The 15,000-nt window shown below is 43.7% G+C and overlaps 2 protein-coding genes across 4 annotated transcripts in view; both read left to right on the plus strand.

The window, feature by feature from the left end:
* Positions 1-2,737, plus strand: part of anxa1a (annexin A1a) — an 8,580-nt gene extending 5,843 nt beyond the window's left edge. For both annotated transcript variants that reach the window (XM_084055773.1, XM_084055774.1), the window contains exons 8-12: positions 438-582; positions 707-802; positions 1,275-1,333; positions 1,433-1,555; positions 2,144-2,737. In XM_084055773.1, coding sequence (XP_083911899.1) covers positions 438-582; positions 707-802; positions 1,275-1,333; positions 1,433-1,555; positions 2,144-2,203 — 483 coding nt within the window. In that variant the 3' untranslated portion in view covers positions 2,204-2,737. The remainder of the gene's footprint in view (positions 1-437; positions 583-706; positions 803-1,274; positions 1,334-1,432; positions 1,556-2,143) is intronic.
* Positions 2,738-3,681: 944 nt separating this feature from the next.
* The window catches only part of mfsd3 (major facilitator superfamily domain containing 3), a 41,786-nt gene continuing 30,467 nt past the window's right edge, over positions 3,682-15,000 (plus strand). The window contains exons 1-5 of one of the 2 annotated variants that reach the window (XM_084055936.1): positions 3,707-3,752; positions 7,282-7,376; positions 7,574-7,930; positions 8,386-8,539; positions 9,058-9,337. In XM_084055936.1, the coding sequence (XP_083912062.1) occupies positions 7,677-7,930; positions 8,386-8,539; positions 9,058-9,337 (688 nt within the window). In that variant the 5' untranslated portion in view covers positions 3,707-3,752; positions 7,282-7,376; positions 7,574-7,676. Of the gene's footprint in view, positions 3,753-7,281; positions 7,377-7,573; positions 7,931-8,385; positions 8,540-9,057; positions 9,338-15,000 lie in introns of both variants that reach the window. The other variant, XM_084055935.1, reaches the window with a different exon arrangement.

Genomic DNA, 15,000 nt, shown 5'->3' on the forward strand with positions numbered 1-15,000 from the left:
AATTGTCATACGAATAATTGCGATTAACGATTTAATCGTTTTTGGCGTTGAACATTGGAACATAATGAATCAAAATACATTTTCATAAATACATTTTCAAAATACATTTTCAAAATACATTTTCAGATTGCCTTTAGGGCTTCATAATCCAAAATTGCAGAGGGCAGATATGACAAATTTAATATTCAAAGATATTACTGACATATTTAATCATTTTTAAAAAATGTAAAAATAGCAAAAATAGCAGATCTACAAGCTTACAACGCGTCACTTCGTGACACGTTGTAAGCTTGTAGATCTGCTATTTCTGCTTTTTTTTAAATTTTGATGATTATGACGATTATGCAAAAGTAGTTTCAATCTCAAATAATTGAGATTAGACGATTATGTAATAATTGTGACAGGCCTAACTGTAACGCCCTCTGACCCCTCCTTAGGCCGGTAGGACTGAAGGAGTGTGTGAGCAGCTGGTGGACAGCGATGCCAGGGCTCTGTACGAGGCCGGAGAGAAGAGGAAAGGCACAGACTGCTCCGTGTTCATCGACATCCTCACCACCAGGAGCGCCCTGCACCTCCGCCAAGGTCACATGGCCGTCATCTGTCATTCTCTATACGTCACGTCAATCAGAACTTCTTCTGTCTGTCTGCCTGTCTGTCTTTGTGTACGGAACATGAATGTTGACATTCTCCCCTCTTTGTCCTCCAGTGTTCGACCGGTACACCAAATACAGCAAGGTGGACGTGGCCAAAGCCATCGACCTGGAGATGAAGGGAGACATAGAGAGCTGTCTCATGGCCGTCGGTAAGACCGAAACTGTCACTCACTCATTTGTTCATTTGTTTGTTTGTTCGTTCGTTCGCTCATTCATTCATTCACTCATTATCAGTGGTGGAAAGTAACTACAAAACATACATTAACCACTTCAGCCCTGTATACATTTTGGCCATTTGAAAATAGCGATCTACAAGCTCTCAATGCGTCGCGACGCATTGAGAGCTTGTAGATCAGCTATTTTCAAAAGATTTTTATACATTTTATACATTTGAAAACGTTTCAAATGGGACATTCTGCATAACGAGTAGGCCTACTTTCTACTTTTGGTACTTTATGTAAATCTTGATAGAATACTTTTGTACTTTTACTCAAGTAAATGTAGAATTCCGGACTTTTACTTGTGACAGAATATTTCTACATTGCAGCTTTGATACTTTTACTTAAGTAAACAATGTGAGTACTTTTTCCACCACTGCTCATTATCCTTTTTTACTTTCAGTGAAATGTGCTGGAAGCAGGCCTGCATTCTTCGCTGAGAAACTCAACCTGGCCATGAAGGTATACAGTGTACAAACGTATGAAATGTAACACAACAGTCTTAGATCTGTGTGTGTCTGTGGTTCATATCCCGGGCTGACTCTTTGCCTTCTCTTCCAGGGAAAAGGAACCCGGACAAAGATTCTGACCCGCATCATGGTGAGCCGCTCTGAGGTGGACATGAAGCGCATCAAAGAGGAATACAAGAAGAAGTATGGAAAGACCCTCTATCAGGAAATACTGGTGAGTCTACTGCAGAACAACCAGATCTCAACCTGATCAACCTGATCCCACCAGACACATTGTTTTTTACACCATGTAATGTCTCAGTCATAGCATCTACAAATTACATTTCAGCTTTGTATGTTTCTATATTTATATCGCCCTAATTCTTGCAAACAATCTTGGTGTTATTCTCAGTAATCAGTCACTATCTATCTTCCCATATGAAGAATACTGGAGACTTTAACCACTTTAACCACTGAAACCTTAAATACTTCATTGACCAGGATCCCCCAGGGCTCTGTAATTGGTCCCCTCCTTTTTTCCCTCAGCAACAAATCTCTTCAGAAAATAGCCAATCTATAAGCTCACAACATGGCAAAGCAAACGATGCGTTGTGAGATTGTACCTTGCCAATTTTCAACCACAGTTTTGCTAAATGTTTACCAAATCCCCAAAAAGGGATGCTAGGGTTCATGTGGTTAAATAAGCGCAGACTACTGTAACTTCCATTGTTTAGCTTTGCATATACAATATTTCTAAAACTACATGGAAGACAAGGAGACAGGAGAGTGAAAATGAATCCTCTGTGTTCTCTGTTCCTTGAAGGATGACACCAAAGGAGACTATGAGAAGATCCTGCTGGCTTTGAGCGGCGGTGAGAACTAAACGTCCACTGACCTTCAGACTGGCATCCATCCATCCACATCCTCATTCAGATGAAGAGACACCGCCGTGACCAACTACAAATGTTTGTTTGATTTGGTTGATAACGGTCCAAAACAAAGCCACTGTTTTATGTTATTCTAATCTGTATTACTGTCATGATATTAAACACCTGCCCACTGTAACAAGCAAAGATCATCATGAGAAACGGCAATGCTCCTGGAGATATTTTATTTTACAAACTATTATCGGTCTGTCGGGGCACACGTACATGTGACAGCAGTTTGCCACTAGATGTTTGTTAGGAAGCAGTCCTGTCTTATTTACAGACAAAGCGGTCGGCACCATAATATTTGTACCTGTTTGTTGGATTCTGACCTTTGGCTTAAAGGGAAGGTTCTCTGACGCAACCTGGAATAAGAACTGATCTCAGTTCAGCTGCAGTGCTGTAGGCTCGTACAAACACACAACAGCTTGCAGCAGAGCTCTGGAAGAAGCTTGGATATTTTTGCAAATAAAGAAACTGCTTTTTATATACCTGAGTGTATTATTATTATTATTTTATTATTATTATTACTATTATTATTATAACATGAACCTCATGCTAACAGAAATACATCAGTAGAGATTTTTTAGGTACTGGGACTGTGATGGTCGCGATATGATGTAAAAGCCATAATCACAACAGGAAAATATCTATTCTCGTTCATGTCAAGGACCCCCAGATGTATGTGTATTAGCCTATCTGTAAAAATATATATATATATTTGCCAGGGACCCCTGTAAGAGAATATTTGTGTTGTTAGATTAGATTTTGAACAGAATTCTACAACGTTATACTATAGTGGAGAGAGTGAACCCCCCCCCCCTCTTCTTCTTTTCCATTTAACCTTTATCTAATTGGCATAAATAAGTGTGGCACACATGGCCAAGAAAGGCACCAGAGCAGTATTTAAAAGGTACATTGACACACATTATGACAATACAATACATTAAAATACCTTCCAAGACACCCTTAATAATATACACTCCTCCTTAACTCAAACTAAATCTTTATACACTCTCTCATTGAGGTAATTCTAGTCACTAGTGAAACATGGTGAAGTTAAATTGTTCTTCATTTGGCTGGGAACCAGCTGGAACCCCCCCAAGGACCCCTGGGGAACCAGCTGGAACGCCCTCAAGGACCCTTGGGGTTCCCTGGCTGGACCCCAGCCCTGCCCTGCCCAAGGAGAACATGTCGGGTTGCCAGGTTTGGAAACAACATGTGCATCAGGAAACAGTGGCGTCAGAGTAAATAGTACAATATTTGGGTGAAGAGTCAGACAGCAAGATATGTCACAAATAATTATAATATTAATCCTAATGATTAAATAATAATAATATACCCAGGAGCAGCCAGGGCATTTATATATATGTGTATTCACATTTTCCATCCAAAGAAGGGGGATTGCGGCGCAGGTGAGGTCAAACCTGGCAGCCGTGTCCAGAGTCAGACCACAACAAGAGGAAAGAGGAGCTCCAGGTTAACGTCTCTCCTCTCACAGTCTCAGTACGTGTCAACATTTACCTTCCATAGATAGGGCTGCTTTAGGACAGACTGTACAGCCCACACATCCATGCTATCACACTGTAGGAATCCAAAAAACAGCCTTTCATTCATTGGTTTTATGAGCTTGAACAAGCCAGCAGCAGCAGCTAGCCATGCAGCTAGCCATGTAGCCTCTGGTCTCTCTTACGCTCTGCTCATAGACACAACGTTACACTACCGTGAGAGGTCTCTGTCTTTAGTAGAAACTAAACTAAACTATGTCGCTGCTCACCGAAACAAAGTTTGTTTTGTGTTGTTGAAAGTATGTTCTCTAGGGTGGGAAGCCTCTCAGCACCCCACCTTCTCTGTATAATACACTTTTTGGGTAGAAAATGAAATAATGTGTGCCAGATGGAAATTATTTTAGTTGCGCCCCCTACAGATCTGGTCAATGTAAATTACCATTGACCATATCTGTAGGGGGCGCAGTGGAGCAAATAAAATCATTTCCATCCGAAGGATGTTTTCTGCCCAAAAAGTGTATCATACAGAGAAGGACCAGGTGGGGTGCTGAGAGCCTTCCCACCCTGCAGAATAGACTTTCAACAACACAAAACAGTCTTTGTTTCAGTGAGTGGCGACGTAGTTTAGTTTATTTTGACTAAAAACGGAGACCTCGTAGGGCAGTGCGTAATGCTGTCTCTATGAGCAGAGCAGGGCTGCTGGACCAGGGCTACTGCTAGCTATGCAGCTAGCCGCACGACCTGACAGCTAACTAACGTCACAGTGTTATTACCGTCAGGATACCTGCCAAACAAATGGCGACGAGACGTGCTTTGTGTTATATTACATACAACTGAAATGACAAAAAATGCATGTGAGCATCAGCTTCTGTTGTGAATGTCTTGTTCTGAAGTGTGTGCGTGCTAGCAGCTAGCTTAGCCACAGCTAGGTTGGTAGTGAGTGTAAAGTCAGCTAGTCAGCAGCAGGTGCTGCCGTGCTGTGGTGGAGTTATGTGATATGTGTGTATTAATAAAAGTTGTTTAACTAGACAAACCCTCAGTGCTACTTTAACTCAACCGTAGGGTGTACAAATGGACCCTGGGGGTGTTAGATATATGCCTCTAGTAGCCTGTGAATGTCTAACATCAGCTAAAACAGTGGTTCTCAAACTTTATTTTTATTTCAAGGACCCCCACAACTCTGAGAGCTAGTGTACAGATGGAGCGATGGTTACGTAGGTAACCACAGTTATGTAGGTAACCACAGTTATGTGAGCGATTGGATCGCTCCAATATGATATATCCCTCCGCGGCGGGCGGAGGCATCCGAGGTAGATTACCAGATTTAATCTGTGTACGGGGTGTGCCACGCCTAGGGGGCTTACCTTTCCACCTCGTGTCCTTCTCGAAGGGGCCCTAGAACACTGCTGGAAGCTTTACTCTTATGTACCTGTACACAAGATGTAACAATAAAGTACAACCTTGAACCTCGAACCTTGGACGGCAAAGGCCGCCCGGCCAAACGATACGCGTTAGTGATAACATCAACAAGTGCGAAAGTCTCTGTTTAGAAAGCCTCTGGCCCAGAACTTTCTCACCATAACTAACACAAAGATGATCAGTCTGTCTGATCGCTTGAGTCTGTGTGACATAAGCGTCCGAAGCCCTCTCTGGGCATAAGTCACTGTGGGCAGCACTCACATCACCCTCACCCGAGGGAGGGATGTAGGGACCTCTGCACGGGAGGTAGGGGCGAAGCAGCATGGCCGCGTTCGTAAGGCGGGCCATGGAGGAGAGGACGGCGAAAGTGGAGCCCAGAATCTGGTCACTGACCCTCCCAGGGCCAGATTTCAGCTGCGGTGTTCAACCGACAATGTCCTCCAAGGGAAGGACCATAGTCGCCATCACGTCATCCATGGAAGGATAACCGCTGGTGCTGCTGAGCCCCACGGCCTCTCACCCTGCTATACTCGTCCACAGTCTGACCTCTTTGGTCAGCCTGAAACGCCCCTGCACCGTAGTGAACTCGGGACAAGCGAGGATAAGCAGTGTCCTTGCTTGTCCTCAGTGGCCTGCCCACCCCACTCTAGGTTAAGGGTCGTTGCCGCCTCCTCCAAGAGGGCACGCAAGGCGAAAGGCTCGTCAGCAACTGGCATCAGGCCCCCTGACCCAACACTACCCGCACGGGAGGGGGCAAAGGACTCAACCGTAGAGGTGCCGCCTGGAACACTGAGGTACCGTCACCAAATTCCAGCTCTTCCGGGGCATAAATAGGGCATAAATAGAGGCATAAAACCCCTGTGTATATTTTCCTACACCCGTTAACTTATCACTCGTCCGTAAGTCTAGCCTGTGGCCGTAGACAGGGAGGATACGGTGTGCTTCACAACCGAATGCACATTGTCGCGAGGGCGAGAGGGCTCAGACCCGTCTGCGTGGAACGCACTAAGCCAACACAAAGCACACTAGTTATCAGGTTGGAGGGATCTCACAACCAGCTCACCCGAATCGCACAAGTTTGTGATTTAACAGGCGGGAACAGAAGCGTCAGCTACCTCAAAGTGGGGCCCGGGGACCCCCAGGGGTCCTTGAGAGGGGTTCCAAGGTTCCCCAGCAGAATGAGAAACAGTTTGCAGTTTAGGAACAGTATATTACATTTTTCGGCTACAAGCTCTAAATGCATCTCACTGTGACCACATGCATATCAATGTGGGAGTCCTTGACATGAACCTGTTTGTCAACCACTGTGACTTTATCTCCCTTTATTCCCCGTGGAGCATCAGGTTACATTTATGTCTTATTGCAGGGGTCTTCAACAGGTCCAACGCCCCGCAGGTCCAACAGGTCCCACACCTTGCACTGCGAGGCGTTGTTAGCTTGTAGATCGTCTATTTTAAGTGGTATGGGTGTAGAGGGAAGAAAGAGCAGACCAAGTAAAAGAAAAAAGTTTAATCTGTGAAACACAATAGACCACCGCACCGAAGTCCTGACGTCACTCGTTCATCCCCAGGTTCGTAAAGTAATTTCGCTATGGAGAATAACATTGGGTCATCATAGAATCGTCTCATATAAGAATTGTGGTCCAAAAATAAACAAACTGTCTCGGCATAATTGTCAGAGAGGAGGTTCTGTATCGTTTATGATAGTCAGTCACTTATATTTGATACAGTCTTTTCCTGGCGAAAATGTAACTAATTCGGCGGAAGTAACATTATCGTTTTCTCACCGTCAGTTGATGCTTCATATCCAATAGTCAAACCGCCGGGATCATTTGTTTATTTTTGGAACACAGTTCTTATTTGACGCGATATTAAAGACGTCTATGGGATTCAGAATGGGGGTGGAAAACCGGGAACCAGGTAGACAAACCAAGGATGTGTAAATTACGTCAGACTTCGGTGGTCTATTTTATACAAAATAGAGGGGGTCCCTGCTTCATCTCTCTCTCAGCTAGGGGGTCCTTGGCCTGAAAAACGTTGAAGACCCCTGTTTTATTGTGTTTTAAACAACAAATACATTTATTTGATCTATCATTTCCCTTCCAACAGTTATCATCCACTGGAGTAACACCCAACAACATCTACCAAAACAAACAGTGAAAAAAACACCAAAATACAGCGAGCGGGTCAGTGTGTTTCTACAGGTAAACACCACCACACTACTCCAGTGGCTGATGACTGCTGATATAGAGAGAAATGATGGTTCACACATGTATTTATTGTTTTGCTATGTATACACAGGGCAAAATTACATACTATGCCTTTAAATCCCAAATAAAAGATTAAAAGATTAACATTTTTTAATTCCTCTGCTTCTCTACCTTCTCCCTCCCCCTTCCAGCACGGTCACAATGACCTGACCAGCAGACACCCCGCCTCTCCTCCGTCTCTGCTGTCTGTGTGTCTGTCTGTCTGTCTGTCCCCCCGCCCCCCCGCGGGTCAAGATGATGAACGATAAGCTGGTGTTCCTGGGGCTGCTGTACTTTGTGCAGGGCATCCCGTACGGCCTGCAGTCCTCCCTGCTCCCCATCTACCTGCGCGGAGCGGGCCATTCCCTGACGCGCATCGGCTTCACCAAGGTGCTGTACTTCCCCTGGGTGCTCAAGGTGCTGTGGGCTCCTCTCATAGACAGGATAGGCACCAAGCGGCGCTGGCTGGTGGGCACCGTGTCGGGCCTGGCGCTGACCTGCGTCTCAAGGTGCGTCTCCGGGTTGCTGTACCTCGTGTGCTGCACCTGCTGCTATCTTCTTTTAACATGTACCTTATGTCTAACCTCATGTACATACCTGATACTTATTGTACCTTATGTCTAACCTCATTTACATACCTGATACTTATTGTACCTTATGTCTAACCTCATGTACATACCTGATACATATTGTATCTTATGTCTAACCTCATGTACATACTTTTTTTTTAATGTTATGTATAACCTCATGCACATAGAGCACCGAAGTCTGACATAAATTACGCGTCCTACCTGGGTCACGATTATTTCCCTTCTGAATTTCGTTCTGAATTCCCATAGACATGTTTAATATCGCGTCATATTAAGAACTGTGTTCCAAAATAAACTACAAACTACTTCTTTACACCTGTAAAACCTGTTATGTGACAATAAAGTTACAATTCTGATTCTGATTGTGATTCCAGTGCGGCTCTGGCCCCGGATGCTCATATCTGGGGGGTCGCGGGGACCCTGTTGGCCATGAACTTCCTGGCGTCGGTCCAGGACATCGCCGTAGACGGGGCCGCCGTGGGCCTGCTGAAGGGCCGCGGGGAGCTGGGCCTGGGGAACACGGCCCAGGTTAGTAGCATGTTGTTTATAGACCGATGTTATGTTTGACTGTTTACCTGGGCTCCTACAGTTTCCAATGTATAGAATGTTATTTAGATAGCATGTTGTTTAGACACAAGCTAGGTTCATCATTGTTTACCTGGTATCATAGTTTCTTTGAGGCCCTACACTGTTCTCCCTGCACTCTACTTACACTTACAGAATGTGACTATTTACCTTGAGTTGTACAGTAAGTAGCTCTGGATGAGAAGAGTGTCTTCTCTATCAGTGGTGCTCAAACTTCTTCATGTCAAGGACCTCAAAAATGATTTGTATTTGGCTGCCGACCCCCATCTCAAAATACGTTGTTCCAGGGACCCCCAGAAGCAAAGATTTGAGTTAAAAATGTTCGCTTTAAAAGATATATTCAAAGATTTGCACAAATCTTTAAGATTTTTCAAAAATAGCAGATCTACAAGCTCATAGCGCAGTGGTACAAATAAGTGGTTACACCCGGTTTTAATGTGTTAATAACGTGTGCATTGTAGGTGGTGGGCTACAAAGCCGGCTCTGTGTTTGCCGGGGGCGGGCTCCTGGCCGTGATCGACGTGGCGGGGTGGAGCTGGATGTTCCTGCTGCTGACCTTCGTGTACGCAGGCGTGGCCCTGTTCGTGTGGGGGGCCCCCGTGCTGGACGACGAGCACCTGGGGCCCAAGAGGGGGGTCGGCCAGTCAGCAGACGCCATCCGGCCCTGGAGGGTCTGGAGGAAACTCATGTCAGTGCCGGGCACGCCCTGGACCGTCCTGTATGTGCTCACATACAAGCTAGGTGAGAAGCACACACACATTGGAATTCTTTATTTGGATCTGCACAAAGAGCGCAATACATGATAGATCCAAACACTGATCAGAAGGTTACATTATATGGTCAAACCAGATACAACTGCTGCACATGCTTAACACACAGATGAAAAAAGATTGATGACATACTACTATATACAGAAATTCAACAGATATATATATATTTTTTTTCCTTAGCTACTCAAGGATAAATGAAACATGGTCGATAGACAGACTGCCCATAATAGCTCAGACAGAGTAGTATTTAGCCAACTTTTTAGCATTTGTCTTTACAATCCTCCCAATTGCAGGCCACGGAGCACAAGTTTGTGGACGTGACCCAGATTCCCAAACACAAGGACAATAAGTTGACAGTTATATCCCAAGGCCATAATACGTTCCACCAAAGGCTGATATTTCATAAGTTTGGATGTAAAACATGTGTCCATATACAAATCAAATGGGCGGCCTCTTTCAGAGATAGTAACGTTTCTTCTAATTTCATTAATGAACGCAATATCTGGGGTATTTGGAATATCTTGCAGTGAATTGTGTGTCATTGTGGTCAAACCAGTCTAGTTTTACAGTGCTGTGTTTATGCATTTTTTGTTGTCCTTTCCTGTACTTCTCTGATCTTCTCTGATCTCTGACCAGATCCACCAGACGGTCATGTCTGGTCATGTCCTTTATAGTGGCTGCAGCCATTTAAGATGTGTGCGACTGTCTCTTTGAACAAGTTGAACATGGTCGGCAGCACTTGTAAACCAGCTTTAATGGTGAAAATAAGAATGTCCTCAACAATGGTATTATTTGAGAGGACGGCATGTGGCAGTGAGTGCTTTGCAAAGGGAAGAAAAGACAGTTTTCCTTGCAGCTTCAGACTGGTAAAGCAAAGCAAAGCAAAGTTTGTTGTTTACCCAGGGTGTCGGACTAAGTACGAAACTTGTTTCCAGCCGGACCCTGCATGGAAGCCTTGCTCAAGGGCTATTCAGCGGTGATTCATGATTGATGTGATGAATTGGGGAATCGAACTAGGGACCTTCCGGTATCAAGGCCGCCCCTCTAACCACTAGGCCACCGCTGCCACTTGGTCCAGTGGTGTGCACTGTGTGATCGTTTCATTCCTAGAATGGAGGCTCTCACGGTCGCGGATTTGATGATGCGGTTGTTGAGCGCAACAGTTGTTTTATCGGACGCCGCCCACTTCAACTGTAATCCTGAACGATGGCATGGATCGTTAAGGTCCGCACACCGAATCCTGTGGCTTTAATGTGCAGTTTACCATTTCCCTTAATCCTGAGTCCAAGAAATTGCGTCTCATTCTCCAGCGTGGGTGGTACCTTGCGTCACTGCATATGCTGAATGAGTGACTCGCAGGCCATTTCCCTGACCGTAGGATCATCGTTGTAAGCATATTGATAAGGTGGTTGGTTCTGGTGCCGTTAGACATGCGTTAGGTGAATCAGCATTGCAGGAAGTACAGTATATACTGTAGTACATGATATTAAACATTAAGGTTCAAAAAGAATATCGGCGCGTTGTACACCAGATTAAGGTGCAAAGGGTGTCAGCGCATTGTCGCGTTCAAACACTTTTAAATGTATTTATTACTGTTTTCTAATAAGACCGCTCATCATTTGTGTTGATTTTTCAGAACAATGTGTGCAGGTTGTGAGTGTTTTTCAGTGGCTGAGGTCATATGCCATTACATAGTTCAGCACCTGTAATGGCTGTAATGACACGTTTCATGTGTACAGTACTTTGTAACACAGTTAAGGTGCTGTACAAATTAAGTCTGTTATTATTATATTACACGTTGTAGCGTAAATTTAAAGGAAGGAACTATTAGTGAGGTCAGGCAAAGTTTTAGGTTTGGTTTAGGTGTAAGGTTTGTATGTTTAAGGCCAAACACTGCTGAGTTTGGTCGACATTGGTTAGTTTGGTATAGCAAAGTTTACAGTGTAATAAAATAGGCACAGTCTTCTTTAATAGATCAAACGTGTTTATTTATGGGCTCATTATTTACATGACATAGTTATTAATGACTCAAACAACCTCCCTGGAGTCTTTAAAAAGTATTTTAGTAGCAGTTTTAAACTCCTTAAGCCTCAAATCCTACTTACATTCAGATGCAGGATTGATGTTTCACCACTAGATGTCTCTGTTGACTTGTGCATGAGAGAGCTGAGGACTGGCTCTGGTCAAGGAGAGTAATAGTTCATCATTGGTGCTGATATGTTCTGTCCTGTAACCTCAGGCTCTTAGTTGTCTGTCTTTCTTTCTTTTCTTTCGGTCTTACTGTCTTTCTTTCTGTCTTTCTGTCTTATACTTTCTTTCTTATTATTATGAAACTTAAAGGAGTAGTTCATCCAAAAAAAATTACTTATTTTCTAACAATTGCACACCCCATGGAGCCTTGAATTCATGGATTCTTTTTAGTTTTTGTCACATTCCTGAACCAATAATTTGATGACCGGGTGTATTTCCGGTAGGAGACACAAAGAGTCTACTTTGAGTCTCCTACCGGATACATTAGCATCTTTCCGCTGGTCTTCAAATTATTGTCTCAGAATTGCGACAAAAACAAAAAAAACTAGACGCGTCGCAATTCCGGGGAAATTGCAGAGTGTGGTTGCGCCGACGCCGGTCGCGGGACGCGGCCGCCGGGACTCGAGGAATACGCCGGGAGGAATAACGTCGGAGGCTGCGCCAATTACATTGTGTCGTCACTCCTGAGATCGCTTGCGTTTCATTTTGAGCGGATCGATCCCCCCAAAATAAGGTTTTTGCATCGAACGGTTACATTTTGAGCATTCGTGGCGCCCCCTATCGATCAAAGTAGAAATGCTTTTGGGGATTGGTTTAGTATACCACCCTCGACATGTGATTCAAATTTGGGATTGACCGGACGTTTCGTTCGTGATTTATGGCATTTTTGGTCAAACGGGCCCCTCCCGCTAACTTTGGAAGCCATTTACGGACGAACGGTAAGGACAATCAAAAAGCCGTTTGGATATCTTTACCGCATGGGTCCATAGATCATGTGTACCGATTTGTGTGAGATTAGGACAAAATTTGAAGGAAAAGGAGCAAAAAGTGTGTTTTGAAGGAAATTCAAAATGGCGGAAAATCTATCCTGACGCAAATGGGCGTGGCCTATATGGGGAGATGCGTCGGGACCCAAGGAATCCAGGTGAAAAGAAATTTTGATTTTACGAGCTACGGTTCAAGAGTTATAGGCCAAAAGGTAAAGTGGGCTGTTATAGCGCCACCATGTGGCCGATTGGTGTAATTATTTTTCTAATAATTTTGGACTAAATTATGAACCTCCCTTCCAAATGTGGTAACTGTAGCTCTTACGGTTTCTGAGAAAAAAATACTTGAATGGGAGTTTTTGCAATTCCCATTAAAGTGGATGGGGAAATTTAATGCACTAATAAATCAATATCAAAAAATCTATCCTGACGCAAATGGACGTGACCTATATGGGGAGATGCGTCGGGACCCAAGGAATCCAGGTGAAAAGAAATTTTGATTTTACGAGCTACGGTTCAAGAGTTATAGGCCAAAAGGTAAAGTGGGCTGTTATAGCGCCACCATGTGGCCGATTGGTGTAATTATTTTTCTAATAATTTTGGACTAAATTATGAACCTCCCTTCCAAATGTGGTAACTGTAGCTCTTACCGTTTCTGAGAAAAAAATACTTGAATGGGAGTTTTTGCAATTCCCATTAAAGTGGATGGGGAAATTTAATGCACTAATAAATCAATATCAAAAAATCTATCCTGACGCAAATGGGCGTGACCTATATGGGGAGATGCGTCGTGACCCAATGAATCCAGGTGAAAAGAAATTTTGATTTTAGGACCTACGGTTCAAGAGTTATAGGCCAAAAGGTAAAGTGGGCTGTTATAGCGCCACCATGAGGCCGAATGGTTTAATTATTTTTTCAATAATTTCGGATAATATTATGAACCTTCCCTCCAAATTTGGTAGCTCTAGCTCTTACGGTTTCTGAGAAAAAAATACTTGAATGTGAATTTTTTCACTTTTACATTAAAGTGGATGGGGAAATTTAATGCACTAATAAATCAATATCAATTAAACTATTTAACCAATCTCTTAGCCCTATACACGCGCACGATTCCCGATTTAGACGGTCATTTTGATATATGGCACAAAATTAGGGGATAAAAACTGTGGGAGGAGATGCGCTGTAAAGTATTGTTTATCTATAAAGAAATAAAGAAATAAAGAAATAAAGTGTATAGAGTACTATAGTCTGGTTGCCCTGTTGGGCAACCACACTAATAATTCAAGTCTTCATGGGGTGTGCAATTGATAGAAAATAAGTATTTTTTTGGGTGAACTACTCCTTTAAGCCAGGTTTTAAGGTTGAAGTGCAGGTGTCCAGCCACAATGCAATGAGACGGGATGTTGCAATTATGTGAATGACGCATTATATCCACTCACCTACTGTACCAGCAATACATGCAATACATCACATATCCCCAAATAAGTCTATTTTTAAAGTACTCCCGCAGCGCGCGCGCGTGTGTGTGTGTGTGTGTGTGTGTGTGTGTGTGTGGCGCAGGGAGAGAGAGAGAGTTGATATGGCTAGAGTTTGATGTTTGGCAGCAGAAGGGGATTATGTAAGGATTAGAGTGTCTTTGTGTCTGCGTTGTTCGGAAACTGAAATGGAAGACGCCACATCACGTTGGTGTGTGTGTGTGTGTGTGTGTGTGTGTGTGTGTGTGTGTGTGTGTGTGTGTGTGTGTGTGTGTGTGTGTGTGTGTGTGTGTGTGTGTGTGTGTGTGTGTGTGTGTGTGTGTGTGTGTCTAGGTGGGTGGGTGGCGGGAACGTGTTTGTCCTGTCACATTTGCATAGTCCGTACTTATGCATGTTGATGCGTGTGTATGCCTTTGTTTTAAGTTGATACTCTGTGTGTGTGTGTCTGTGTGTGTGTGTGTGTGTGTGTGTGTTATTGGGAGAGAGTTAAGGGTGGATCAGTAATCGGATGAGCTCCACCAGACAACTCTTCGAAACAGGAAAACTGGCTGGACCCTCTAATCTGTCTGGAGGGTGTAACACCCCCCCACCCCTCCACCCCTTCTGTCTCACACACACGCACGCACGCACGCACGCACGCACACACACACACACACACACACACACACACACACACTCACACTCACACTCACACTCACACTCACACTCACACTCACACTCACACTCACACACACACACACACACACACACACACAGGATTTCCATCAGCTGATGGTTGTGATTGAAACTATAATCATCAATATCTGTGTTTTCCATGTCAGTATTTTAACCACTTCCTAATCCCTAGCGTCCTTATTCTGGGGGGTAAACATTTGGCAAAAAAATAGCAGATCTACAAGATATTTTTGGCAAAGAGATTTTGGTGTAGAAGTTATTTGTTTGTTTAGGAAGCCTAAAAGCCAAACAGGAATGTCATTTTGTATTAATAAGTTACAATATTCAAAGTCCAAAACACAATTAATGTTCAAGTAGAATTTTATGCTTGTTACAGCGCTAGGGCCCTATTTTTCACGGTGTCCTATGCCTTATAAAAAAAACATTTTAAAATAGTGAAAATAGCCGATCTACAAGCTCGATGTAGA

Source organism: Gymnoscopelus microlampas (genome assembly GCF_963454915.1).
Source record: "Gymnoscopelus microlampas genome assembly, chromosome: 4".
Taxonomy (NCBI): domain Eukaryota; kingdom Metazoa; phylum Chordata; class Actinopteri; order Myctophiformes; family Myctophidae; genus Gymnoscopelus; species Gymnoscopelus microlampas.